General features: G+C 43.5%; 1 protein-coding gene across 8 annotated transcripts in view; it reads right to left on the reverse strand.

The window, feature by feature from the left end:
* LOC126995627 (ras-specific guanine nucleotide-releasing factor RalGPS1-like) overlaps positions 1–25,866 on the reverse strand; it is a 131,416-nt gene that overhangs the window by 86,119 nt on the left and 19,431 nt on the right. For all 8 annotated transcript variants that reach the window (XM_050855353.1, XM_050855349.1, XM_050855350.1 and 5 more), the window contains one exon: positions 22,630–22,675. Coding sequence is in view for 4 of the 8 variants with exons in the window: in XM_050855345.1 (XP_050711302.1) it covers positions 22,630–22,675 (46 nt within the window). In the remaining 4 variants the exon portion in view is untranslated. The remainder of the gene's footprint in view (positions 1–22,629; positions 22,676–25,866) is intronic.

Genomic DNA, 25,866 nt, shown 5'->3' on the forward strand with positions numbered 1-25,866 from the left:
GAGAGGACTAAATTAATAATATAAAAGGTACTAGGAAAAAATGGAGAGAGAGAGAGAGAGAGAGAGAGAGAGAGAGAGAGAGAGAGAGAGAGAGAGAGAGAGAGAGAGAGAGAGAGAGAGAGAGAGAGAGAGAGATTGATTTATTACTACCTTAAAACAATCCCCATCATCATCATCATTATCACTACCACTATCATCACCATCACCACCACTATACCACCACCATCACCTCCTCCAATACAAAAAAAAACCTCCCTTCCTCCTCCTCCTCCTCGCCCCACCTGTCACGAATCTTCATCACAATTACCTGAGAAAGTACGTCGGTCACATCTGTCTGCTCTGATGGGAAGGAAGACAGGTATTATTACGAGCAGGTAACAGGGAGGAGGGAGGAGGAAGGCAGGTAGGTAGGTGGGAGGGGAGAGTGAGGGGAGAGGAAAGGGAAAGCAATATGAGTGGGGAGCTAGTATTTGAAGATGGAATGAAGAGGGGAAATAGAGCGTACGGAGAGGAGGTGAGAAGAGAGAAAACGAGAGGAATGGGAGAGCAGAGGAGCAGAGGAAGGACGAGAAATAGCGGATGAGAGAAAAAATGTAGATAAGGATGTGGAACGGAATGTGGTGAGGAAATATATGAGAAAGGAGAAGGAAAGGAGATACGAAGAGAAGGAAGGAAGGAGGATGTAGACTGGAGATGAAGAGGAAGATAAAAAGATGCGTAAAGAGGAGAGGGAGAGGATGGTGGAAGATGATGTAGAGGGAAGTAAAGATGAAGAATGGAGAAGTATAGGGAAGAGTGAGGTGGAGAGACGAGATGGGGGGTTGCAAAGAAGAAAGATGAGGGATAGATAGTGAAAAATAAGGATGGAAGAGGCGATAAATAAGGGAGGGAGAGACGACAGAAGATGTTGAAATTAAGAGAAGAGTTAAAAGAAGGAGAACAGCAAACAATAAAAAAGGATGAAGAAGAAATAATGAAAAGAAGAGGAGCAGGAATGAAGATAAAAGACATGAAGAAGAAGAGACAGGAAGCGAAGAAAGATATATAGAGAAAGAAGAATGATAAATGAAGAAGAGGTAATGGTAAAGGGAGTCCGAGAGAAAAGGGGAAGAAAGAAAGGAAAAAGATAAAAGAGAGTAACTGTATAGGGCAGAAGGGATGAAAAAGGAAGGAAAAGAAAGATTGAGAGAGAGAGAGAGAGAGAGAGAGAGAGAGAGAGAGAGAGAGAGAGAGAGAGAGAGAGAGAGAGGAAAAGTTTTGGCAGTACAAGCATAACAGTTAAAGACAGCTCATCACTTTTGCCTTGCACACACACACACACACACACACACACACACACACACACACACACACACACACACACACACACACATACACAACCACCAAACATTCACTACAAACATGATTTAAGAGAAGAAAAAACACACAAAAAAAACATTATATACAAACAACAAGACCAACTGAAAATCAAACACGGCAAATCACACACAAACAAACACAGAAGTACAGAACAATCGGCAAACAAACAAACAAACAAACAAACAAACACATTCCAACACGATCACCAAATCATCCAAACTTTTAGCTGACAAAACGAATGAATGAGACACGAATGAATTGAGAGAGAGAGAGAGAGAGAGAGAGAGAGAGAGAGAGAGAGAGAGAGAGAGAGAGAGAGAGAGAGAGAGAGAGAGAGAGAGAGAGAGAACGAATGCCAACAAAACAAATATCAAGACAAGGATAATAATTACTAAACTAACAAATATTAAGAGTTATGGAGGAGAGAGAGAGAGAGAGAGAGAGAGAGAGAGAGAGAGAGAGAGAGAGAGAGAGAGAGAGAAAGGAGTGGGTGATGGGCGGGAGTGAACAGATGATACATATCGTTAGAAAATATAATGAATGTACTTGTTCATGGTAGTGGTGGTCGCGGTGGTGGTGGTGGTGAAAGACTTTGTGGTTTAAAAGTTATTGCCTTCATTATCCTCTCTCTCTCTCACACACAAAAAAAAAAAAACCGAGAGAGAGAGAGAGAGAGAGAGAGAGAGAGAGAGAGAGAGAGAGAGAGAGAGAGAGAGAGAGAGAGAGAGAGGATCTAATAATATTTTCTTTATATCCTACAAGGCTCGTGTGGGACTGCTGGTCAGGGATCGAGATAAGGGGCACACACACACACACACACACACACACACACACACACACACACACACACACACACACACGACTGTTCAACGGCTGCGGCTTCAAGGAAAAGTGTGTATGTGTACGTGTCATATGCCAGAAGTGTGTGTGTGTGTGTGTGTGTGTGTGTGTGTGTGTGTGTGTGTGGGTGTGGGTGGGTGGGTGCGCGCTCTACCTTATCTAGTGTTTGCTTATGTGATGGCTGCTGCTCTTGTTTCATTTATTTTCTCAACGAACTTTATATATCTGTTTGTTTACATCCAATATTTCATCTTTTACATTAATTCATTCATGGCTTGTAATAGTATTGTTTTTTTCTTATTTATTTTACCGTGTTAGCTTTGGGGGCATTGTTTGGGAATGAGATGTCTGTTAGGGAGATTACCATTACTATTATTTTACTACTACTACTACTACTACTACTACTACTACTACTACTACTACTACTACTACTTTTACTAGATTAAGTGGACGGAACGAGCAAGAGGAGAGACAGTGGGTTGTTGAATCCTAGCTCGGGGAGTGGTGAGGAGGGGGAGGGGAACAGAGGGCGGAGGGAGAAGAAGAGGGGAGTACGAGAGGAAAGGAAGGAAGGTTGGGGGTGGGGGGGGTGGGGGGAAGACAACAGTGGCTCAGTAATATCACTCATCCTTCACCTTCCTCTCTCTTCCTCCTTCCTCCTTCTCTTCCTGTCTTCAATCACTCTTTCTTCCTCTCCTCTCGTCTCTTCCTACTTGTACGTCTCCATTAATGTTATCTCCTCTTTCTCTACCTCCTATCATCTTCCTTTCACTGTTTCTCTCTAATCCTTCCCTCCTATCCTCTCTTTTTTAACTATCTTCCCTTCCCTCTTCCTCTTTGACTTTGTCCCATCATTTTCTCCTTCCTCCCTCCTATCCTCTCTTTTTTACCATTTTCCCTTCCCTCTCCTTCCTTGCCTTTGTCCTATCCTTCCCTCCTTCCTCCCTCCTATCCTCTCCTTTTTAACCATCTTCCCTTCCCTCTCCTTCTGTGCCTTTGTCCCATCCTTCCCTCCCTCCTATCTCCTCTTTTTAACCACCTTCCCTTCCCTCTCCTTCTGTGCCTTTGTCCTATCCTTCCCTCCCTCCTATCTCCTCTTTTAACTATCTTCCCTTCCCTCTCCCTCCTTGCCTTTCTCGCCCATCCTTTCTCTCTCTCTCCTTGCCTTTCTGCCATCCTTACCTCCCTCCCTTCTATCCTTTTTCTGAACCATCTCTCCTTCCCTCTCCATCCTTTCCTCTCCCTCCTTCCCTTTCTCCCATTTCTTATAAGCGTCTCCCTCCCTTCCCTTCCTCTCTACCTACTCTATTCTTTTTTCTCTTACTCGCCTCCCTCCATCCCTCCTCCCTCCCACACCCTTACACTTATGAACAGCTTCCTTATATCAAGTTACATAGCACTAAAAACAATATATACCCGAAGAAGAGGTGATTGTATATATAAAAATAAGCTTATCGAAATTGGAATTATGGGGCAGCCTTCTTCTATGCATCCTCCTTCTTACCACTTGTTTTTTTTAAGAGGGGAAAATCATGATCTTCCTGGAAATATATTTAATCCTTCTCCTTTTGCGGTTAATTTAGTCGTATTTCATGGAGGCATTTTTTTTATCCCCCCTCCTCCTCCTACTACTACTACTACTACGACCACGAGCGAGTTTTTGTTTGAGGAGCGCGAGGACAGATTGTGTGGATGTAAAGGGTCATGGAGTGGTATAGAAAGGAGAGGGGGGGGGGGGGGGAAGGAGGGGGGAGGGGAAGAAAGGGCGGAGGAAATGCCTGTCTGTCGCCTTTACCATTACAAAATATAAAAGAAAGGCATTTCCACACACAAGACGCTATGCAAGCCCCTGCCACTATAGAGAAGTTGTCACATGCATAAGTTAGATCCATTCCTTCTCATAGGTGTTTTTACTTTCTTATTTATCCGCATGTCTTGAATTAGGTGTAGCTTGATTTTATAACCTTGTGTCTTCTGGTGGGTTTTTTTTCTTCTTTCTATTAATCTTTTTTGTTCTTATATGTGCCAGTTCTATATTCTTATTTCACTAACTGATCTGTGCGTGATTTTTATTGTTATTATTTTCAGTTTCAACGTTTAGTACTTATATTTTTTTCCACTTTTTTTTTTTTTACTTTGTTTCAGTATTATATTGTGCATTTCTGTGGTCAATAAGTATCTATCTATCTATCTATAACTATCTATCTATAACTATCTACCCATGACAGTCAGCTTCACACTCCTAGCCTATTGAAATACACTTACAAGGTCATTGCAACAAATTACGTCGGGGAGGAAATGAAGACTAACACTCCTTAACTTTGACAGATAAATATGCCAGCCTAATGGTTCTCTCTCTCTCTCTCTCTCTCTCTCTCTCTCTCTCTCTCTCTCTCTCTCGCCCATGCCTTTAGCTTCTCCGTACCGACCTTCTGTCAACTAATACAACCAAGGATTCAACCGACCCCTCCTTTCCTCCTACCTCCCTCTTTCTCTCCTTTCATCCCTCCCTCCCTCCCTCTCTCCCTTCCTTTCTCTCTCTCTTCTTCCCTCCAACCGTCGGCCAACCTTACACAGAAGCGTCAGTTCCCTACCTTTTTTTTTTTTTGTTGCATATATTTCTTTCTTTGATTATGAGTTATATTCAGGTGGTGTTAAAAAGCCTGCCTGCCTGCCTCTCTCTCTCTCTCTCTCTCTCTCTCTCTCTCTCTCTCTCTCTCTCTCTCGTCATCTCCCTCACAGCATGTCGTCCTAAAGGGCTCCTTTGCTCTCTTTCTCCTCTCATCTTATCTCCCCTCTCCCTCTCCTCTATCTCCCCTCTCCCCTTCCACTGACGCTCTTTCTCCCCCTCTAAGGAACAAAGAGAGCTCTCTCTCCTCTCTCTCTCTCCAGTACTAAGAAGGATATGGGTCAGAGAGAGAGAGAGAGAGAGAGAGAGAGAGAGAGAGAGAGAGAGAGAGAGAGAGAGAGAGAGAGAGAGAGAGAGAGAGAGAGATTACGTAAAAGGAAGATCAAATAAATAAAAAAGTAAAGTAAAAGAGAGAAACAGAGGGAGAATTAAACAAGTAGATACAATATGCATGAGAAGGAAAAATACGTCACATAAAGGTAAGGTTGTCGAAGATAAAAGAAAATAACAAGGAAACAATAGAAAAAAGGACACACAATGTGATGAATATTCAATAACATCGGCAAACAATGACAGACGGGGGAAGGGGGGGGGGGTCTGTTATCATAAACCTGTGGACAAACATGCAAACACACTTGTGGGGGGAGAAGGAGGAGGAGGAGGAGGAGGGGGGGGGGGTTAGTGGTAGAGGAAGAGGAGTAGGAGAAGGAGGAAGAGGAGGAGACAGAGGAGGAGGATCTGTATCAGGCATGACAGCTTTTCACCCCCCTTCCACCACTGAAAAACTCACTAACACAGCTTGCAGCGCCACACTAGCACCTCTTAATGTAATTATCACCTCACTGGTCAACAGTAACGCAACGTGACCGTGACAGCAGCACACACACACGCCTGCCTGCCGCCACCTGCCCCAGTGCTCCGCCAAGACAGAGTGCGATTCATGCATCCCTGAGGGAGGCTCCCGACCCGCCCGGGGCTTGAACCAATACTTCCCACTCCGCCGCGACAGGCACGCACAAATCTGCCATTCTTATATTTTTCGTGTAATTATTGTCTTGGTAAGCATCAACGTGACCGTGACTACATAAAACACACGCCATACTGCATACAGTCTTGTACTTCGGAAACAGTGCACCGGATGCGGAAATACAACCCTTATTTCCAGCTGTAGAGGGGTCCCGGTAGCTCAGAGGAAAAGTATTGCACTTTCTGATCTGAATACGATTTGCGGTCTAGGTTCGGATCCCGGAGCACCTGATAAAATTATCACTATAAAACAAGTGTCTTTGTCAGGCGTGGGCGGCCACACCTCCCGCCCCACACACTACAGACCACGGTAGTATAGTCCGGACACGTTCCCCCACGCCCGTCATGCCCGCCAAGGCACTCACAAAATTACTTGATAACTTCGACGCGGGGAAAAATTTAAAGTATAGAAAATTTAACGTAGTCAACAAAATTTAAAGAATATGTAGTGAACAATTGAAAATAAGCAGATATATTGATAAATATTTCAAAAAGATCAATATGTATGTATGAATGGATATGTATATGCTTGTATGAATGTATCTATGCATATTCATTGCATCCACTCCTTTCACCAATAGGAAAATGCAACTTGTCAATGGATATTTCAGCAGCAGGTCACACAAACGCGGCTCGTGGCTGGCCCCCATCACCACCCATTCCACAGCATGTTATTTCACAGGCATTTTGTTGTGTCAGGTATACATCATGTTCCCGCTCCTTTGGGTATACCTGTTATTAGCGGCCGGTCATATGTTACAACGCAGCAAGCAGGCTGTCACGACTGGCGCCGCTTCCCGCACCGGTAATCTAATCAGTTATCGTGGTGGTGTTTGCCGCGCTCAGCCACGGGTTGCCTTCGCTATTTCCTCTTTATAGAGTAAAGAGAAATGAAATATATATGTGAAATAAACTTGCTTCGTGGAAAGTCCTATCACGAACTCCAAAACAACAAAAAGTCCTTCCCCTAATGCTACGCGATCCATAATACTAGGAAGAAAAATATTCACTCATTACTTTTATACTTATTGACTGATGAATTCGTTGTTTCTTCAGTCATCAGTCATATTCATTCATCTATTTATTTATTCATTCATCCATAATCATTCATTTTTTTCATTCAGTCATACATTCACTCACTCGTTCATTCAAACATTCGTCCATTTATTCACTGATGCACAACGTATCCATCCATTTCCTTAATCACTACTATCAAAGGGGGGCATCAAGCCGAAAAAAAGTTAATCTATAAATAAAACATGCACAGGCTAAAAAAAAAAGACAATCAATAAATCATTTAAATCATGCAAAGTGTGAAGAAAATCAGAAAACCATCAATATATAAACCATGAAAAGGGTGAGAAAAACAAACAAGACAACGGAAAAAAAAAAAAAACTATATATATATAAACCATCAATTGCGCGAAAAAACAGAGACCTCTATCAATAAACCATGAAAAAATATCGCTAAATAAACCGTGAAAAGGGCGAAAAAAAAAACAAGAGCTCAATCAGTGAACTATACAAAGGTGAAAAAAGCAAACAAACAGAAAACTATCTATATTTTTTTACAACAAAGGAGACAACTCAAGGGCACACAAGACAGGAAACAATAATAAAAAAAAGGAAACAATAATAAAAAAGCGTGAAAAAAAGAGACCTATCAATAATCTAGTAAAAAAACTATCCACGAAAACAGTGAAATAATCAAAACAAGTCAATCAAACATAACCTATGGAGGAACAAAAACAAACGTCGCCTCCTTAAAGCCTCGTGTGCCCTCGTGTTTAATCAAAATTATAAGTCGTAAAGGTTTTAATTTGCTGTGGTATATGAGTCCCTCCACCCCCCCCCCCTTCCCTCCCCTGGCGCTGCACCACTACTGAGCAAAGCAAACCAGACGTGTGTGTGTGTGTGTGTGTGTGTGTGTGTGTGTGTGTGTGTGTGCCCCCACTGTGGGCCCTTGGGAGAGCAAACGAGAGGAGGAGGCCCCGAGGGTGAAAAGTGGGCATGTTGCATCTCTCTCTCTCTCTCTCTCTCTCTCTCTCTCTCTCTCTCTCTCTCTCTCTCGACAAGAGAGAGAGAGAGAGAGAGAGAGAGAGAGAGAGAGAGAGAGAGAGAGAGAGAGAGAGAGAGAGAGAGAGAGAGAGAGAGAGAGAGAGAGAGAGAGAGAGAGAGAGAGAGAAAAAATATATATAAGGTGGGTGAGACAAGAGGGAAAAATTATCTTCCTCGCCTCTTTCACCTTCCCATTTTTTCCTCTCCCAATCCTTCTCTTCACTGCTCCTTCCCTTCCTATTCCTCTTATGTCCATCCCTTCTCCCCCCTCCCCTCCATTTTCTCTCTCTACCTATACGTTTAACTCTTCACTTTTCATCTCTCTCTCTCTCTCTCTCTCTCTCTCTCTCTCTCTCTCTCTCACACACACACACACACACACCTGGCACCCGGGCCTGCGCACACACCAGCATAGGCCTCCCCCCACCGCCTGTATGACTCATCCAGGGGTGGGTGGGGGAGAGGGGGAGGCAGGGGAGAGGAAGAGAGGTGAGAGGGTACGGGATGAGAAGGAGAGGACGGCTGGTTAAAGTGAGGGAATGAGAGAAGGAGGGAGAGGGAGGGATGGAGGAGAGTAGGAGGTAGGTAGGGAAGGGGGGGGGGTGAGAGGGAAGGAGGGACAGTGGAAGGGAAAGAGGGAGGGAGGATGTGAGTGGAGAGAAAGGAGAGGGGAAATATAGGAGGTAGGGAAGGAGAAAGAGAATTAAGAAACTGAGTGAGTGAAAGAGGATAGAACGAAGGAGGAAAGGAGATGAAATAAGAAGAAAGGGAAGAGGGAAAGAAAGAGGATAGGAACGAAGAAGAAAGTAGGAGAGGGGATAAAATAGGAGGGAAGGGAAGAGGGAAAGAAGAAAATGGGTGAAGGAAAGAGGATAGGAACGAAGGAGAAATTAGGAAAGGGGATAAAATAGGAGGGAAGGGAAGAGGGAAAGAAAGAAAATAGGTGAAAGCAAGAGGATAGGAACGGAGGAGAAAGAATGAAGGAAAGGGAAAAATATAGAAATGAGAGAAAGAAAGAAAGGAGGGATGAAAAATAAGCCTGGGCGAGTCAAGTGCAGTGGTTGAGATGACAGGGGGAAAAATTGTAAGCGGGAGGGTGTTAGGAAGGGACGGGAAAAAAAAAAAAAAAAAAAAAAATAGGGTGATAAATGAAAAAATGAAAAGCACATGAAGAGGAAGGAAAAAGAGGAGGGAAAAGAAAGAAAAAGAGTAAGAAGGAAAAAAAAAAGGTATTAAATGGCAAGAAAACATGTGTAGAAAAAAAAAAAACAGGAAAGATGAGTGTGTGTGTGTGTGTGTGTGTGTGTGTGTGTGTGTGTGTGTGTGTGTGTGTGACAGTAAGCAGACCATGACAAGCAAGGATACTCTGAAGCCTCTCAAGCACGCACGCACGCACGCATAAACACACACACACACACACACACACACACACACACACACACACACACACACACACACACACACACACACACACACCTGCAAATACAGCGTGTGAGGAAAATAGATTAATTACTTCCTTTTAGATCAGCAGAATATAAATAGATACAATAAACAATTTCCGGTCTTTTTTTGTTCTTTTTTTTTTGTCATCGCTATCATCATCTCAGCCTCCTTTCTTATGTTTTTTTCTTCTTTTTTTCATCTTTCATCTTTCGTCTCCCTCCTCCTCCTCCTCCTCTTCTTTCATCTTTTCTTTCATTCACTTTTTTTCGCCTTCGCCTTCACCATCATTATCTCAACCTCCTTTCTAACTTTTTTTTTCTTTTCCACTTCTTCCATCATTTCCACCATCCCCTCTTTCCTCTTTTCATTCTTTCTTCTTCTTCTTCGCCTTCATCATCTTCATCATTATCTCATCCTCCTTCTTAATACTTTTCTTTCTTTTCCACTTTTTTCTCTTCCCTTCTCTTTCCTTTTTTCTTCTTTTTTTTCTTCTTCGCCTTCATCATCATCACTCCTCCCCGTCCTTCTTTTTTTTCTGCCTTCATCTTTTTCCCCTTCCTTCGTTTTCTTTCCTCTCCTCTGAAGGGGTAACTGCGCCAAGGCCACGCTCGTTCCGTCCCTCGGTGCAAATAACAGCCAATCACGCCACAAGGCCGCGAGTCGCACAGGTAAACAAGGAGTCATAGTCATCATCAGGGAGCGGAGATTACAGGTGTCTGCACTCCATTAGCGCCAACACCACTACTATTATCATCACCATTAACTCCATCACCATTATCACCACCACCGCTACTACTACTACTACTACTACTTCCTTGCTACCACTATATCTATATCACCATCATCCTCATCATCACCACTACCATTATCATCACCACTGCCTTCCTTTGCTACCATTACCACCACCACCATCATCATCTTTACTGCAATTATTAATCATATCAACGTCCTCATCACTACCATTATCATCACCACCTTCATCATCACCACAGCCTTCCCTTTGTCCTTCCCGTAACTCCCCTCCCCTCCCCAGGTTTTCATCACCACCACCACCACCACCACCACCACCACAATGCATGCCTTACCTCACCACAACCACTGACTGCATTAGCCTCACCACCCACCACCTCCACTACCAACTACCATCACCATAAATCTTACCTCATCACATCCACCACCACCACCTCCACTACCACCACCACCACCACCACCAGCCTAAACCCAACACCACCACAGCGACCACCAACTCGATACCTGCCTTCCTCCACCACCACTATTGCGTCCACCTCCGCCATGACCTCCACCGTAGATCAAGAACCACTACTATCACCACCATCATCACCACCACCACCACCATCATCACCACCAGTATCAGCAGATGCAGTAAAAAATAAAAAAAAAGAAGAAAAAAAGAAAAAGAAACGGTACACAACGGCCTCAAGAGCACCAATTACCAGCAATGAAGACCAGGAGGAGGAGGAGGAGGAGGAGGAGGAGGAGGAGAAGGAGGAGGAGGAAAAAGAGGGAAGGGAGAAAGGCCTTGAGGTAACTACAACACTCCGTCCCTTTTCTTCTTCCTTCTTTGTCCTCCTTTCTTTCTTCTCTCCATATTTCTCTCCTAGTTATACCTATCTCCCTCCCTCCATCCCTTTCTTCCTCTTTCTCTTCCTTCTTCATCTCTCCTACTCTTCTTCCTCCTTCCCGGCGCCCTTCCTCTCTTCATCCCTTTCTGCTCCTTTCCTCCTCCTCCTCCTTTCTCCCTTCTTTCCACATTTCCCTCCCTCCATCCCTTTCTTCCTATTCCCTTTTATCACTTTCTCCTTCATCTATCCTTCCCTCTCGCCGTCACGCCATCTTCTTTCCTTTCTTCTCTCCATCCAGCCAACTACGACTTCTTTCCTTCTTCCAATCCTCCTTAGCATACTTCTCTTCCTTCTGTTCATTCCTACCTTCTCTACCTTCCTCTCTCTCTCATAGCTTTGTCATGCTACCCATTATATTCTCGTCTTTCCTCCTCCTCTCCATCCTTGTCATGCTTCTCCTCCTCCTCCTCCTCCTCCTCTCTTACACAGTTATGTTCTCTCTCACACATACATAATCAACTAACCTTTATCCATATACTTCGCTTTCATAACACATTCCTTAACGCACAGAATATTAATTAATGGCAGCAGAATCAAGTATAAATAAATGAATGAATGAATAAGTAAATAAATCTTCCCCATCACACGCTGAGCAGTTTTAACACGACCGTAAACACTTCTGATATATTTAAACATGCACACAAACACCAAGTCACACGCAAACACTTCACTATTTCATTCCTTCCAAGTGGCGCATGACTCAGGACTCGAACGCGTGACAGACAGAATCAGATCAAGTACTTAGTATAGTAAGAATCAGTCAGCCAGTCAGCCGTGAGTGAGTGCGTGCGTGCGTGCGTGAGTGGGAAGACAAGAAGGAGAAAGGAAGTAAATAAAAGAGTGATCAATGGAGTGAGTAAGTGAGTAAGGGTGGGAAGGTAGGAAGGAGGGAGTGAATGAATGAAAAAAAGATTGGTGAGTAGAGTGAATGAGTGTGTGAGTGAGAGTGTGAGTGAGTGAGTGAGTGAGTGAGTGAGTGAGGGTGGAAAGGTAGGTAGGAGTGAATGAATGAAATAAAGATTGGTGAGTAGAGTGAATGAATGTGAGTGAGTGAGTGAGAGTGAGTGACAGAGTGAGAGTGAGTGAGGGTGGGAAGGTAGGAAAGAGGGAGGGAATGAGTAAAAAAAAGATTGATGAGTCGAGTGAGTGAGTCAGTGGGTGAGTGAGTGAGTGAGGGTGGGAAGGTAGGAAGGAGTGAAGGAATTAAAAAAAAGATTGATGAGTCGAGAGCGAATTCATGAGTGAGTAAATATAAGAGTTCATGAGTGAGTGGATAAGTGACAAGAGGTTATCTCAGGTGTGTGGGTGGGTGGGTGGGGGGGGGGGGGGGGAGGTGTAAATAGGCTCATTAGCGACTCTTATCACACTTTACCGATTATATACTTAGGAGGGAAGGGGAGGAAGAGGAGGAGGAAGAAAAGGGGAGGGGCGAGGACGAGGAGGAAAAGGGTGGAGGCCATGGGTGGAGAGAAAAGAAGGAAGAGAAATGGAGAAGGAAAAGAGCGGAGAGGAGTGGAGGAGGAGGAGGAAATGACGGAAGAGAGGAAAAGGAGGAGGAGGAAAAGGGAGGAAAGGGAGACGAATGAATGCAAGAGGAGAAGCGAAGAGGAGAAAAAAGGGGAAGAGGAGGTAAAAGGAAAAAAAAGAAGAGAAAAAGCAGGAGAGGAGACGATAAGAGAACAGAGGAAGGAGATGAGAGGAGGAAGAAGGATAAAAGAAGAGAGAAACAAAGGAGAAAGAGGAAGAAAGACAAAAAAGGTAGGAAGAAGGATAAGAAGAAAAACCGAAGGAGAGACAAAAAAAAAAAATGGTAGAACTCTGCATAAAAGTTTTCCTGTATGTATTTATATATATTCTCTCTCTCTCTCTCTCTCTCTCTCTCTCTCTCTCTCTCTCTCTCTCTCTCTCTCTCTCTCTCGCTGGCAACTTTTCTTTCAACTTTCAACAACAAACATTTTCGAGTACTACCACTTCTAAAACTTCCTGCTTCGTGCGGTGAATGAGCAACGTCACTTTTTTTTTTTTTGGGGGGGGGGGGCGTCGGACAGTGTTCATGCAAATTTAACCTGGCCACCTTTACCTATTTTCTATTTCAATCCCTTAATCAAATTCCCGGTAAGGTAAGGATCCAGGTGAAGTCACGCAGGACACAGGTATGTTAATGAGACAGGTATACGGAGGAGGAGGAGGAGGGAACGCTCTAATTGGTTACCTTTTGGATCGTTGGGTTCGGTCAGGTTAATGAGTAAACGAGGTTAGGTGAGGTGAGATGCTTTGAAGTGGTTCCGCTAATTAGGTTAAGGTGCGTGAAGGTAAATGAAAGGTGACACGATGAAGACATTACTAACTGGCAGTGTATCATTAGGTTAGGTTAAAGGTATTAAGGTTAAAGTTAGTGATACCATTTGCTTACACCCAGGAGAAGAGACAGCAGGGGTATGTTAGATTAGGTAAAAGAAGAAAAAAAGAGAAAAAGCAGCAGAGGAGAAGATAAAAGAGGAGAGGAAAAAGCAGGAGAGGAGAAGATAAGAGAAAAGAAGAGGAGAGGAAAAAGCAGGAGAGGAGAAGATAAGAGAAAAGAAGAGGAGAGGAAAAAGCAGGAGAGGAGAAGATAAGAGAAAAGAAGAGGAGAGGAAAAAGCAGGAGAGGAGAAGATAAGAGAAAAGAAGAGGAGAGGAAAAAGCAGGAGAGGAGAAGATAAGAGAAAAGAAGAGGAGAGGAAAAAGCAGGAGAGGAGAAGATAAGAGAAAAGAAGAGGAGAGGAAAGAAAGAGGAAGAGAGGATAAGGAAGGAGGATCAGAAGAAAAAAACGAAGAAGAAAGAATACATCATTTTCTTAGTAATACCACTTGCCTAGAGCCAGAAGACGCAATGGGACGAATATATGATGCGGAAAAACGAGGACTGCGTGGGCAAGTGTTGAAGATGGATAGACTAAGAAAAAAAGAAAAAGACTTAACAGCGAAAGGACTGAAGGAACAAGACGTGGCTGATAGGAGTAAATGGAGACAACATAGCAGGAGCAGCGACCCCATATGAAGGATAAAAACAAAGCTGAAGAAATATGTTTAGGTTATTAGATTAAGGTACTCTCAACTGCATGAAAGAAGACTCAACAGCGAAGGGACTGAAGGAACAAGACATGGCTGATAGGAGTAAATGGAGACAACATAGCAGGAGCAGCGACCCCATATGAAGGATAAAAACAAAGCTGAAGAAATATGTTTAGGTTATTAGATTAAGGTACTTAGTCTCAACTGCATGAAAGAAGACTCAACAGCGAAGGGATCGTAGGAACATGACGTGAATGATAGGAGTAAATGGAGACGGCATAGCAGGAAAGATGGGATAAGTTTAAGAAAGAAGACTTGCTTAGAATAGATTATGTAGGTTAGGTCAGGTTACGTTATATAGGGTACAATACATTATGGTTGTCAGCAAAACCATCAATTGTGTAGGTAACATTACAGTAGGACAAGGTAAGGTAGTTTTCCGTGACACCGTGACAATGTTAAGCAGGTAAAGTCAGGTATAGGTCAAGATAGAGTTGGCAAGGTCATGTTGGGTGTGGCTAGGGTAGGCCAAGGTGCAGTAATTTCGGGCGGGGCCATTAAGTATGAGTTAGGTTAGGCTAAGGCGGTAGCTGATTGTATTACCTGATCCTAATTTAAGGTCAAGGTGGTTGGCAAGGTCGTGTTGGGTGTGGCAAGGGTAGGCAGTAATTTCGGGTGGGGCCATTATGTAGGAAAGGTCATGTTGAAGAAGTTAGGCTAGGTCTGGGTGGGAGCTGATTTACCTGATACTAACTCGAGGTCAAGGTAGATTGGCAAGGTTGGATGAAGTTAAGGTAGGCCAGGGTACAGTAAGTTCAGGTGGGACAATTAAATAGGGAAGGCCATGAGTAAGTTGGTTTAGGTTAGGGTGTAATCATCGTATTAACTATATAACCCTAACTTAAAGTAGGCTAAGACAGAGTAAGCTGGGTAGGGTTAAAAGAAGACCGTACTTGCAGACCGAAGTAAGTTAGTAGCAGATCGACTCTTAGCAGCGCACCGCCGAGCCAATTACCTAGCGAGGTCGACTCACCTGGATCACCGTGGGAAGGACAGGTGACTCACGGAAAGGGAAGCTGAATCACGCATCACAAGGGGAAGGGAAATGAAAGATGAGTCACGGATAGGTTAGATGAGTCACGTGACATGAGGTGGTGCGTGACTCAGGTGACTCAAGGAAGAGGAAGGTGACTCACGAGGGATGTGGGAAGGGATATGGATGAAGATTACCTTGCTGCCACGTGGGTGATGGAAATGGGAAGTGGGAGGAAAGAGGGGGAAGAGGAAGGAGGGGGAAACGAAAGGGAAGGGAAGGGAAACGAAGTGTAAGGTAAGGAAGGGAAAGGAAGGGAAGGGAAGGGAAGGGAAGGATGGTGGTGGGGGATTGTGGAAAGGAAAGATAGGAAACGAAAGGGAAAACGAAAGAAAGAGAAGGGAAGGAAACGATAGGAAAGAAATGGAAGGAAAGGGAAGGGAAGGGAAGGGGAGGAAAGGGAAGGGAAGAAAACGAAAGATAGGAAATGCGGGGAGGGGAGGGGAGGAAAGGGAAGGCAAGGCAAGGGAAAGGAAGGGAAAGAAAAGAAAGGAAGGAAATTGAAGGAGGGGAAGGGATACAAAGGGAATGAAACAAAAAAACAATGAAATGGAAGGGAGTGGGTAACGAAGGGAAGGAAATGCAGGGTAGAGAAGGGAAGGGAAGGGAGAGGGGAATAGGAGGGAAGGGAAAAGGAGGAAGGATACTTGTTGCTCGCTTGGTGATGAATGGGAGGACAAGTTGGGGAAGGAGGGGGTGAAGGGGAGGAGGGAGTGGAAAAGGGGAGTATGGGAAAGGAAGGGGAAGAGGTGAGGTTACTTTGCTGTTCCGAGGGTGACGAATGTGTGGATTAAGGGGGGTGAGGAGAGGAAGATGAAGGGTGGAGGAGAATGATGAGGGGAAAAGGGGGAAGGGGAGGGGGACTAGAGGATGGAGGAAAGGGGAAGGGAAAGGGAAGGGGGATAAGGTTACTGTGATGATCCGTAGTTAGGTGATGAATAGATGGTGTGGATGGGGAATAGAGGAAAGGGATGGGGATGGAAAGGAGAGAGAGAATGAAGAAGAGGCAGTAGTGAAGGAAAAGAGCGATAAAGAAGGGAGGGGAGGAAGAAGGAGAGGTGAAGGAAGGACGAAAGAAAGAGAATGAGAAGAGAAAGAAGAAGGGGCGAAAGAAAGAAAGAGAATGAGAAGAGAAAGAAGGAGGGACGAAAGAAAGAAAGAGAATGAGAAGAGAAAGGAGGGACGAAAGAAAGAAAGAGAATGAGAAGAGAAAGAAGGAGGGACGAAAGAAAGAAAGAGAATGAGAAGAGAAAGAAGGAGGGACGAAAGAAAGAGAATGAGAAGAGAAAGAAGGAGGAACGAAAGAAAGAAAGAGAATGAGAACAGAAAGAAGGAGGGACGAAAGAAAGAGAATGAGAAGAGAAAGAAGGAGGGACGAAAGAAAGAAAGAGAATGAGAAGAGAAAGAAGGAGGGACGAAAGAGAGAAAGAGAATGAGAAGAGAAAGAAGGAGGGACGAAAGAAAGAGAATGAGAAGAGAAAGAAGGAGGGACGAAAGAAAGAGAATGAGAAGAGAAAGAAGGAGGGACGAAAGAAAGAAAGAGAATGAGAAGAGAAAGAAGGAGGGACGAAAGAAAGAAAGAGAATGAGAAGAGAAAGGAGGGACGAAAGAAAGAGAATGAGAAGAGAAAGAAGGAGGGACGAAAGAAAGAAAGAGAATGAGAAGAGAAAGAAGGAGGGACGAAAGAAAGAAAGAGAATGAGAAGAGAAAGGAGGGACGAAAGAAAGAGAATGAGAAGAGAAAGAAGGAGGGACGAAAGAAAGAGAATGAGAAGAGAAAGAAGGAGGGACGAAAGAAAGAAAGAGAATGAGAAGAGAAAGAAGGAGGAACGAAAGAAAGAAAGACAATGAGAATAGAAAAGGAGGGACGAAAGAAAGAGAATGAGAAGAGAAAGAAGGAGGGACGAAAGAAAGAGAATGAGAAGAGAAAGAAGGAGGGACGAAAGAAAGAGAAGAGAATGAGAGAAAGAAGGAGGGACGAAAGAAAGAAAGAGAATGAGAAGAGAAAGAAGGAGGGACGAAAGAAAGAGAATGAGAAGAGAAAGAAGGAGGGACGAAAGAAAGAAAGAGAATGAGAAGAGAAAGAAGGAGGGACGAAAGAAAGAAAGAGAATGAGAAGAGAAAGAAGGAGGGACGAAAGAAAGAGAATGAGAAGAGAAAGAAGGAGGGACGAAAGAAAGAAAGAGAATGAGAAGAGAAAGAAGGAGGGACGAAAGAGAATGAGAAGAGAAAGAAGGAGGGACGAAAGAAAGAAAGAGAATGAGAAGAGAAAGAAGGAGGGACGAAAGAAAGATAATGATTAGTTCAAGAAGGAGGGACGAAAGAAAGAAAGAGAATGAGAAGAGAAAGAAGGAGGGACGAAAGAAAGAAAGAGAATGAGAAGAGAAAGAAGGAGGGACGAAAGAAAGAAAGAGAATGAGAAGAGAAAGAAGGAGGGACGAAAGAAAGAAAGAGAATGAGAAGAGAAAGAAGGAGGGACGAAAGAGAATGAGAAGAGAAAGAAGGAGGGACGAATGAAAGAAAGAAAGAAAATGGCAAGCGAAAGAAAAACAAGGGAAAAGATTAAGAAAAAAACAAAAAGAAAAAAAGAAAGCTTGGTGAAAGAAATAAAAAGACAAAAATTGGGAAAGTAAAGATGAAGAAGGAGATAACCTCAAGAAAAGGAAAAAAAGAAAAGGGGACGTGGGGGAAGGAAAACAAACGAAGGAAAGAAGAGAGGAGGCAAACAAAGGAGAAAAACAAACATCTGGAGCCACAAGAGCATGAGGAGGAGGAGGAGGAGGAGGAGGAGGAGGAGGAGGAAAATAGAAGAATGAGGAGGAAAATATATATCGTGTGTGTGTGTGTGTGTGTGTGTGTGAACTGCACCTATCTATCCTTCACACATGATGAAGAAGGAAGCAAAACACACACACACACACACACACACACACACCAATCAGGGGACATTACGTGCGTGAGCCAGTGACCTTGAGTGAGTGAGTGAGTAAGCCGGTGAGGGAGTGAGGAAGAAAAAAGGGAGGAAGGGAGGGAGGAAGGGAGGGAGGGAGAGGGAGGAAAAGAGTAAGTGAAAGTGATTAACGTGCACGAGACAAATCATCTTCAAGAGCAGAAGAAGAAGAGGAAGAAGAAGAAGAAGAAGAGAAGATAACAATGAGAAGAAAGACGAAGAAGAACAAGAATAAGAACAAGAACGAGAAGAAGAAGAAGAAGGATGAAGAAAAAGAGATGAAAAAGAGGAAGGATGAAGAAGAGGGATGAAGAGAAGGGATAATGAAGAAGAAGGAATGAAGAAGAAAAGGAGGAATGAAGAAGGAGAAAGATGAAAAGAAGGAGGAGGAGGAGGAGGAGGAGGAGGAGGTTGTTAATGACGACAGTTAGAAAAAAAAAAAAAAAAGAGAAACGAAATGAGGCAAAAAGTGAAGGAAGGAAAAAGGCAAGGACGACAAGGACTAATGAAGAAGAAAAATGAGGAGAGTAAAGAGGAGGAGAAAGAGGAGGAAGAAGAGAAGGAGGAGCGAGTGAAGAATAATGAGGTTAAGGAAGAAGAACGAGAGGCCAAACACAAGCAGGCAAAAATAAAAATAAAATGGAAATAAGAAAAGGAAACGAAGTAAGAAAAACAATGAAAAGATAGAGAAAGGAAATAAATGAGAATATATAAATGAAGAATGAGGAAATATGGACAAATATGGTGGAGAAAAAAACGGGAAAAAATTTGAAAACAAGAAGGGAAAGAAAGAAAAAAGAACTGATATAAAGATGGGGGAAAAAAGGACCCAGAAACAACAGGAAGGAAATAATATATGAGAAAGAAGATACACAGAGAGGAACAGATTAAAAAAAACGAGAATGAGAAAAGTTGTGATACCGAAATAATGGAAAAAAAGAAATAAAAAAATAAGGAAAACAACAAAACAATAGAATGATACACAGACAAACACAAAGGAAAACGGACAGAAAAAAAAAGTTAAAAAAATATGGAACCGAAATCTGTGAAAAAAAGTAAATCAGGGAAAAAAGCAAAAATATGAGAAAACAATGGAGAAAAATAATAAACAGAGGAACAAATAAACAGATAAAAAGTAATAAGAAGAAAATGAGAAGCTATGAACACGAAACAAGAAAAAAACAAAAAACAAAGGAAGAAGACAAAGCAAAAAAAGACAATACAAGACAAAGATGACACAGAGGATGGTGGTGATGGTGGTGATAGTGGTGGTGATAGTGGTGGTGGTGATGGTGGTGGTGGTGATGGTGGTGGTGCCGCTGGGAAGGAGGGAGTGTGTGAGAGAGTAAGGACATGTTGAGGCGTATTTAGTATTGCATCAGGAAGAGAAAGAGGAGGAGGAGGAGGAGGAGTTAAAAGAAGAAAAAGAAGAGGAAAAGGAGAAATAACCAAAACAACAGCAACAAAAGGAAGACAAAGACACTCCACAGGTCCGTAACACACACACACACACACACACACACACACACACACACACACACACACGCAAACAGGTAGCGAGAGCGAGAGAGTGAGTGGACAACCTCACTTTAGTCACCTGTTGCCTTTAGTAAGAGGATGCGAGGCAGGTGCGGGAGTGGGCAATGAAAGTGATGATGGTGATAAGAGGGAGCGTTGTGTGGATCTGTGTCTGTGGTGATGGTGGTGATAGTGGTGGCGGTGAGGCTGGGAAGGAGGGCGAGTGTGTGAGAGAGTAAGAACATGTTGAGGCGTGTTTACTGTTGCATCAGGAGGAGAAAGAGGAGGAGAAGGAGGAGAAGATGAAGATAGATAGACACAAAGAGAGAGAGAGAGAGAGAGAGAGAGAGAGAGAGAGAGAGAGAGAGAGAGAGAGAGAGAGAGAGAGCAGGTGGAGGAGGTGGTTCAAGGTCAGCGGGTCAGTCTGGTTTGCGTGCAGAAGCCGTGTTGAGGAAAGCAGGTTGTTGGGCGTCTTGGCGGCGGCGTTATGGAAGATGAAGAGGAGGAAGAAGAAGAAGAAGAAGAAGGTAACTCGCGTTTATTTATTTGGAAAAGCGAAAGTATATAAACGGAAGAGAAGTAAAGATCGTGCTGAGAGGTTTGGTTTGAGAAAATTAATATGTAAAAACGCCGTTGAAAAAAACTATTAAGGAAGAATTAATAGTATTGGTAGTGGTAGTAGTAGTAGTAGTAGTAGTAGTAGTAGTAGTAGTAGTAGCACCACCACCACCACTTATTCATAGCAACGTAAGAACAAGAATGAGACAATGATAACGAAATTTCCCCGTGACATCGTGGAGTTACGTGTCATAGCGCTCCCATGACGACGATACAGACACAGTAACAAACAACAATGGTAACACACACACACACACACACACACACACACACACACACACACACACAGAAGGATCAGGTAAGGCCATTTGCGTAATTAACTAACCACACATTGAGAAAGAGAGAGAGAGAGAGAGAGAGAGAGAGAGAGAGAGAGAGAGAGAGAGAGAGAGAGAGAGAGAGAGAGAGAGAGAGAGAGAGAGAACAGATGGAGAGGAGAAAAAGAAGAAGAAAAGAAAAAGAAGAGAAAGAAGAAGAAGAAGAAGAAGAAGAAGAAGAAGAAGAAGAGGAAAATGAGAAAGGAGAAGAAGAAGAAAAGGAGGTAGAAAAGGAGGAAGAAGAAAAAAGAAGAAAAGGAGACAATGGGAGGTAACAGGAGGAAGAGGATACAGTGACTGACTCGGATCCAAAGAAAAAAGATGAGAGAGAGAGAGAGAGAGAGAGAGAGAGAGAGAGAGAGAGAGAGAGAGAGAGAGAGAGAGAGAGAGAGAGAGAGAGAGAGAGAGAGAGAGAGAGAGAGAGAGAGAGAAGAGGCAGGAGGAAACATGAGTCATTTAATCTTTCCTCACTTCACTTCACTTCCCCACATCCTTGTTCAGATCTTAATAACATCCAACGGCTGACTGACTCACTGACTCATCCACTGACTAACTCATTCACTACTGACTGTACTACTAACGACTATATAGTGACTCACCTTTGGCTTCACCTTACCTGAACAATTGCAACACATGACTATATGCCTGACTGACTGACTGACTGACTCGCTGTATATTGACTCATGGAAGACGATCAATGAAATATAGTACACATGACTCATCCCTGACTATACCTACGCAACACTGACCTGACTCATTCATTCATTCTCAAGCCTTAGTCATTCTGAATAAGACAACCACTAACTCAAAAATGACTAGACCTAACTTAACGTGACCCCTCCTATCACATACTCCAAAATTATGGCTTTGATTGGGAGAAGAAAAAGAAGAACAAGAACAACAACAAAAGCAATAACTACAACAAACAAAATAACAAAAAAAAAAAGAAGAAGGAGGAGGAAGGAGAAGAGGAATAGAAGGGTACAAGGGCGAGAACAAGAGAAGAAAAAAAGGAAAGAAGAAAGAAAAGAACGAAGAAATTGAGGAGAAAAAGGAGAGGAAGAAGAAAGAGGAGGAGAGGATGATGTCTGAGTGGTGAAGAAGGGAGAAGAGGGAATGAAGGAAGATCAAGATAGGGCGAGCGCTAGAGAGAGGGAGAGAGATTGAGAAAGTGAAAGAGGGAGGGAGAGGAACAAGGGCGCCATCCATCTGTCCATTCAAAGTCTAATAGAAAATCGAAAACCCGAGAGGCGGAGACAGAATGAGGGAACACGAAGGAGATGCGGACGAAGAAAAGAGAAAATGGGAGGAAGAGGAGTAATGCGAGAAGGTAAAAGAAGAAGAAGAAGAAGAAGAAGAAGAAAAAAATCAAGAGCAAGAAGAAAAGAGAAAATGAAAATGGGAGGAAGAAAGGAGTTATGAGAATAGATAGAAGAAAAAGAAGACGTGGAAGAAGAAAAAAGAAAGAAAATGTAGAAGTTAAAGAAGACGACGAACAACAACAACAACAACAAGACGAAATATAGGAACAAGAAGAGAACAAGAATAACAATGATAAAAGAAGACAAAAAAAAAAGACAACTAAAAATACATACACGAAACAGAGTAATTACTATATAAACAACCACTCAAACGCAGGAAAGAGGGAATTAAAGGAGAGAGAGGCGGAAAGAGTAAAAATAGACAAAGACGAGTCCACTGAAAATAATAAATGAGAGAGAGAGAGAGAGAGAGAGAGAGAGAGAGAGAGAGAGAGAGAGAGAGAGAGAGAGAGAGAGAGAGAGAACAATGGAGTAGGACTAAACAGGGGAGATAAAACCGGAAGGGGAGGAAGAGGAAGTTTGGGAGATGAGAGGATTAGAAGAGATAGGAGAGACGCGGAGAGGGAATGAAGAGATGGATGAAAGGGGAATGAGAGAAGGATGAGAGAGAAATGGAAGAGGAATGAGAAGGGAATGAGAAGAAAGGAAGGGAAGAGAGAGAAGAAAGAGAGGGCAATGGGGGACTGATGGAGAGGGGAATGAGAGAAATATGAGAGGGGGAATGAGAGGGATGAGTGAGTGGGTGAATGAATGGGTCTTACCGTGCATGGCTGGTGGGGGAAATCTCAGCTCCGGAGGCCACACATCCTAGAAAAAAAAAATCATTATTATTATTATTATTATTATTATTATTATTATTATTGTTCTTGGAGATCATTCACCTTTCTTCTCTTACAAATACAAGAATGTCACTTCAGCTTCTTCTACCGCTTTCTTCCTCCTCCTCCTCCTCCTCCCCATCGGACATCCCTACCGACCACTCCACTTCTCCAGCCACGATCAATGCACAGTTCTCCTCCTCCTCCTCCTCCCCCACCTCCTCACCTCTCCATTCTCCTTTCTCATCTTCCTCCTCTTCCTCCTCCTCCTCCTCTTCCTTCTCCTCCTTTCTCTTCTTCCTTAATTTTTCCTGGACATCAGAGACAAAACTCCTCGACTTTCTTCTTCCTCCTCTCTCTCTCTCTCTCTCTCTCTCTCTCACAAACACACACACAAAACCACTACACTCAGTTTACACAATTTGCTTATTTTTCTTCCTTCATTTCCATATAAGTGATCCTTGTGTGTGTGTGTGTGTGTGTGTGTGTGTGTGTTCCCTGCGACCTACTTATTTCCAGGTTCAATATTGAGCAGGAGTTTGTAAGACTTAAACCCCGTCTCTCTCTCTCTCTCTCTCTCTCTCTCTCTCTCTCTCTCTCTCTCTCTCTCTCTCTCTCCTTTTCATTTCGTTATCTTCATTACTTTTTTAAATCTCATCTTCCTCTTATCCTCCTCCTCCTCCTCCTCCTTCCCCTCTTCCTCTTCCTGATGCCAGTCTGGGCGCCACGGTAAAGCTGCCCGCCTCATTGGAAGAGGAGGAGGAGGAGGAGGAGGAGGAGGAGGAGGAAAAGAGAAACGAGGGAACAAAAGAAGAAAGAAAGAATGGACGTGAAATGAGGAAATGAGAGGAAGAGGAGGAGGAGGAGGAGGAGGAGGAAGAGGAAGAGGAGATGAAAAAAAAAAAAAAGGAATGAGAAATGAGATAACAAAAAGAGGAAAGAAAGGAAGAGAAGGAGGAGGAGGAAGAGGAGAAGGAAGAGGAAGAGGAGATGCAAAAAAAAAAAAGGAATGAGAAATGAGATAACAAAAAGAGGAAAGAAAGGAAGAGAAGGAGGAGGAGGAGGAGGAGGAGGAGGAGGGGAGCAGAATGAAGATATAGAAGAGAGAGAGAGAGAGAGAGAGAGAGAGAGAGAGAGAGAGAGAGAGAGAGAGAGAGAGAGAGAGAGAGAGAGACATTAAGTTCTCAAGAGAGATACTTAACACTTTATTAAGCTCATAAACTTTTGTGGCGGCGCAGAAAAATGAAAAAAAAATATACGTATACCTCTCTCTCTCTCTCTCTCTCTCTCTCTCAGCACGCTCGGATAAACTTCCACGTACGATATTCTCCGCCTCCGCCGTCTGCTCCTCTTCCTCCTCCTCCTCCTTCGTCACCCTCCCCGCTTCAACCCTTCCTCACCTGCGACACCTTCACGATTTGACTTGTTTGCCTTTTAATTACTTTTATTGCTAGTGCCAAATTTATCATTATCATTTTTTAACATTATTGCAAATGCTACCACTTATTTTTCTGGAGGAGGAGGAGGAGGAGGATTAGGGGGAGAAGCAAACGCATAGTACGAGAGAAAGCGAGATGAGATGTACTTACTTTCCTCCTCCTCCTCCTCCTCCTGAACAGTGGGTGCCTGTCTCAGAACACCTGGCTGGAAGAGGAGATCCGGCCCAGGTGAGGGAAGAAGAAGCTAAGGAGGTAAAGTGAGGGAAGAGGGAGAGGGAGGGAGAGGAGGGGAGGAAGAGAAGGTACAGAGGGGACGTAGACAAGATTGAGTTAATGTGATGAAGGAGGTAAAATTGAAGGAGTGAATAATGTGAAAGAGGGAGAAGGGGAGATAAGGACAGGAAGGGATGAGGGGAGGAAAAATGTGTTGAGAAGAGACGAAAGAGGATAACAATGAGGAAAGAGGAGAGGGAGGAAGGGAGAGTTAAGAGTGAATGAAGGATAAAGGGAGAAGGGGAAATAAGGACAGGACAGGATGAGAAGAGGAAAAATGTGTAAAGAAAAGAGGAAAGAGGCTAACAAAGAGGAAAGATGAGAGGGAAGCAGGTAAAGTAAATAGGGAATGAAGGATAAGGGGAGAAAAATTGGATGCAGGAAAATAAATGAAGGGAATGGAAAGGCAAGATGTTATAGTAGGAGGAGAAAGAAAATAATAAAGAGTGGATGAAGTATAATGGAAGGAACAGTGGATACAAACTAAGGTAAAGGAGAGAAAGTGATGGAAAGTCAAGATAAATTAAAGTAAGGTAAACTAAGGTAAGGGCAGGTAATTGAATGCAAACTTAAGTACATGAAAGAAAGGGAAGGAAAGGTAAGACAATTAAAAAAAGGTAAACTATGGTAAGGTCATGTAAGGTTAAGTAGGGAAAGAGGTCAAAGAGGGCGAAGAGGGAAACGTAGAGATAAAGTGAAACGTGCCGGTGAAACTAGTGATAAGAAGTGGAGCTGGAGAAGGAGATTACCAAATGAGGAGGTGAAACGGTGAACCGGGTGGAGGAGGAGGAGAAGGAACACAAAGGAACACAAAGGAAGAACAAACAACAGCAGACCTGATGGTACTTACGAGGCTGTTTGTGGCAAGCAACACTAACTATCTAATCAAAGGTGGAAGATGAAGGATAGCAGGCGAAGGAGGAGGAGGAGGAGGAGGAGGACGAAGAAGAGGAGGAAGAGGTGGTGAATAATCATTACCCAGGTGGAGAAAGAATAAGGGAAGAAAGGAGAGGAGGAGGAAAGAATAAGAGAAGAAAGGAGAGGAGGAGGAGGAGGAGGAAAAGGAGGAGATGGAAGAGAATGTAGATAGGAGGAAAGAACTGAAATGCATGTGAGCTGGAGAAAGACGAGGACGAGGAGGAGGAGGAGGAGGAGGAGGAGGAGGAGGAGGTGCATGGGAGGAAAAGATGGAGAGAAAAGGAAATTGGTGTGTGATGAGAAGAAAAAAGGTGATGAGCGTGATGAGGTGAGGCGAGATAAGGAGGAAGAAAGGAAGGTAATTAGGGTGGAAATGAGGAGGAGGAGGAGGAGGAGGAAAGGCGTGCTGAGGCGGTAAATGAGGGAAGAAGAGGAGGAAAAAAATAGGATGAGGCAAAAGGAGATGCACATGGATGGAGAGAGAGAGAGAGAGAGAGAGAGAGAGAGAGAGAGAGAGAGAGAGAGAGAGAGAGAGAGAGAGAGAGAGAGA

This window comes from Eriocheir sinensis, chromosome 8 (assembly GCF_024679095.1).
Source record: "Eriocheir sinensis breed Jianghai 21 chromosome 8, ASM2467909v1, whole genome shotgun sequence".
Taxonomy (NCBI): Eukaryota; Metazoa; Arthropoda; class Malacostraca; order Decapoda; family Varunidae; genus Eriocheir; species Eriocheir sinensis.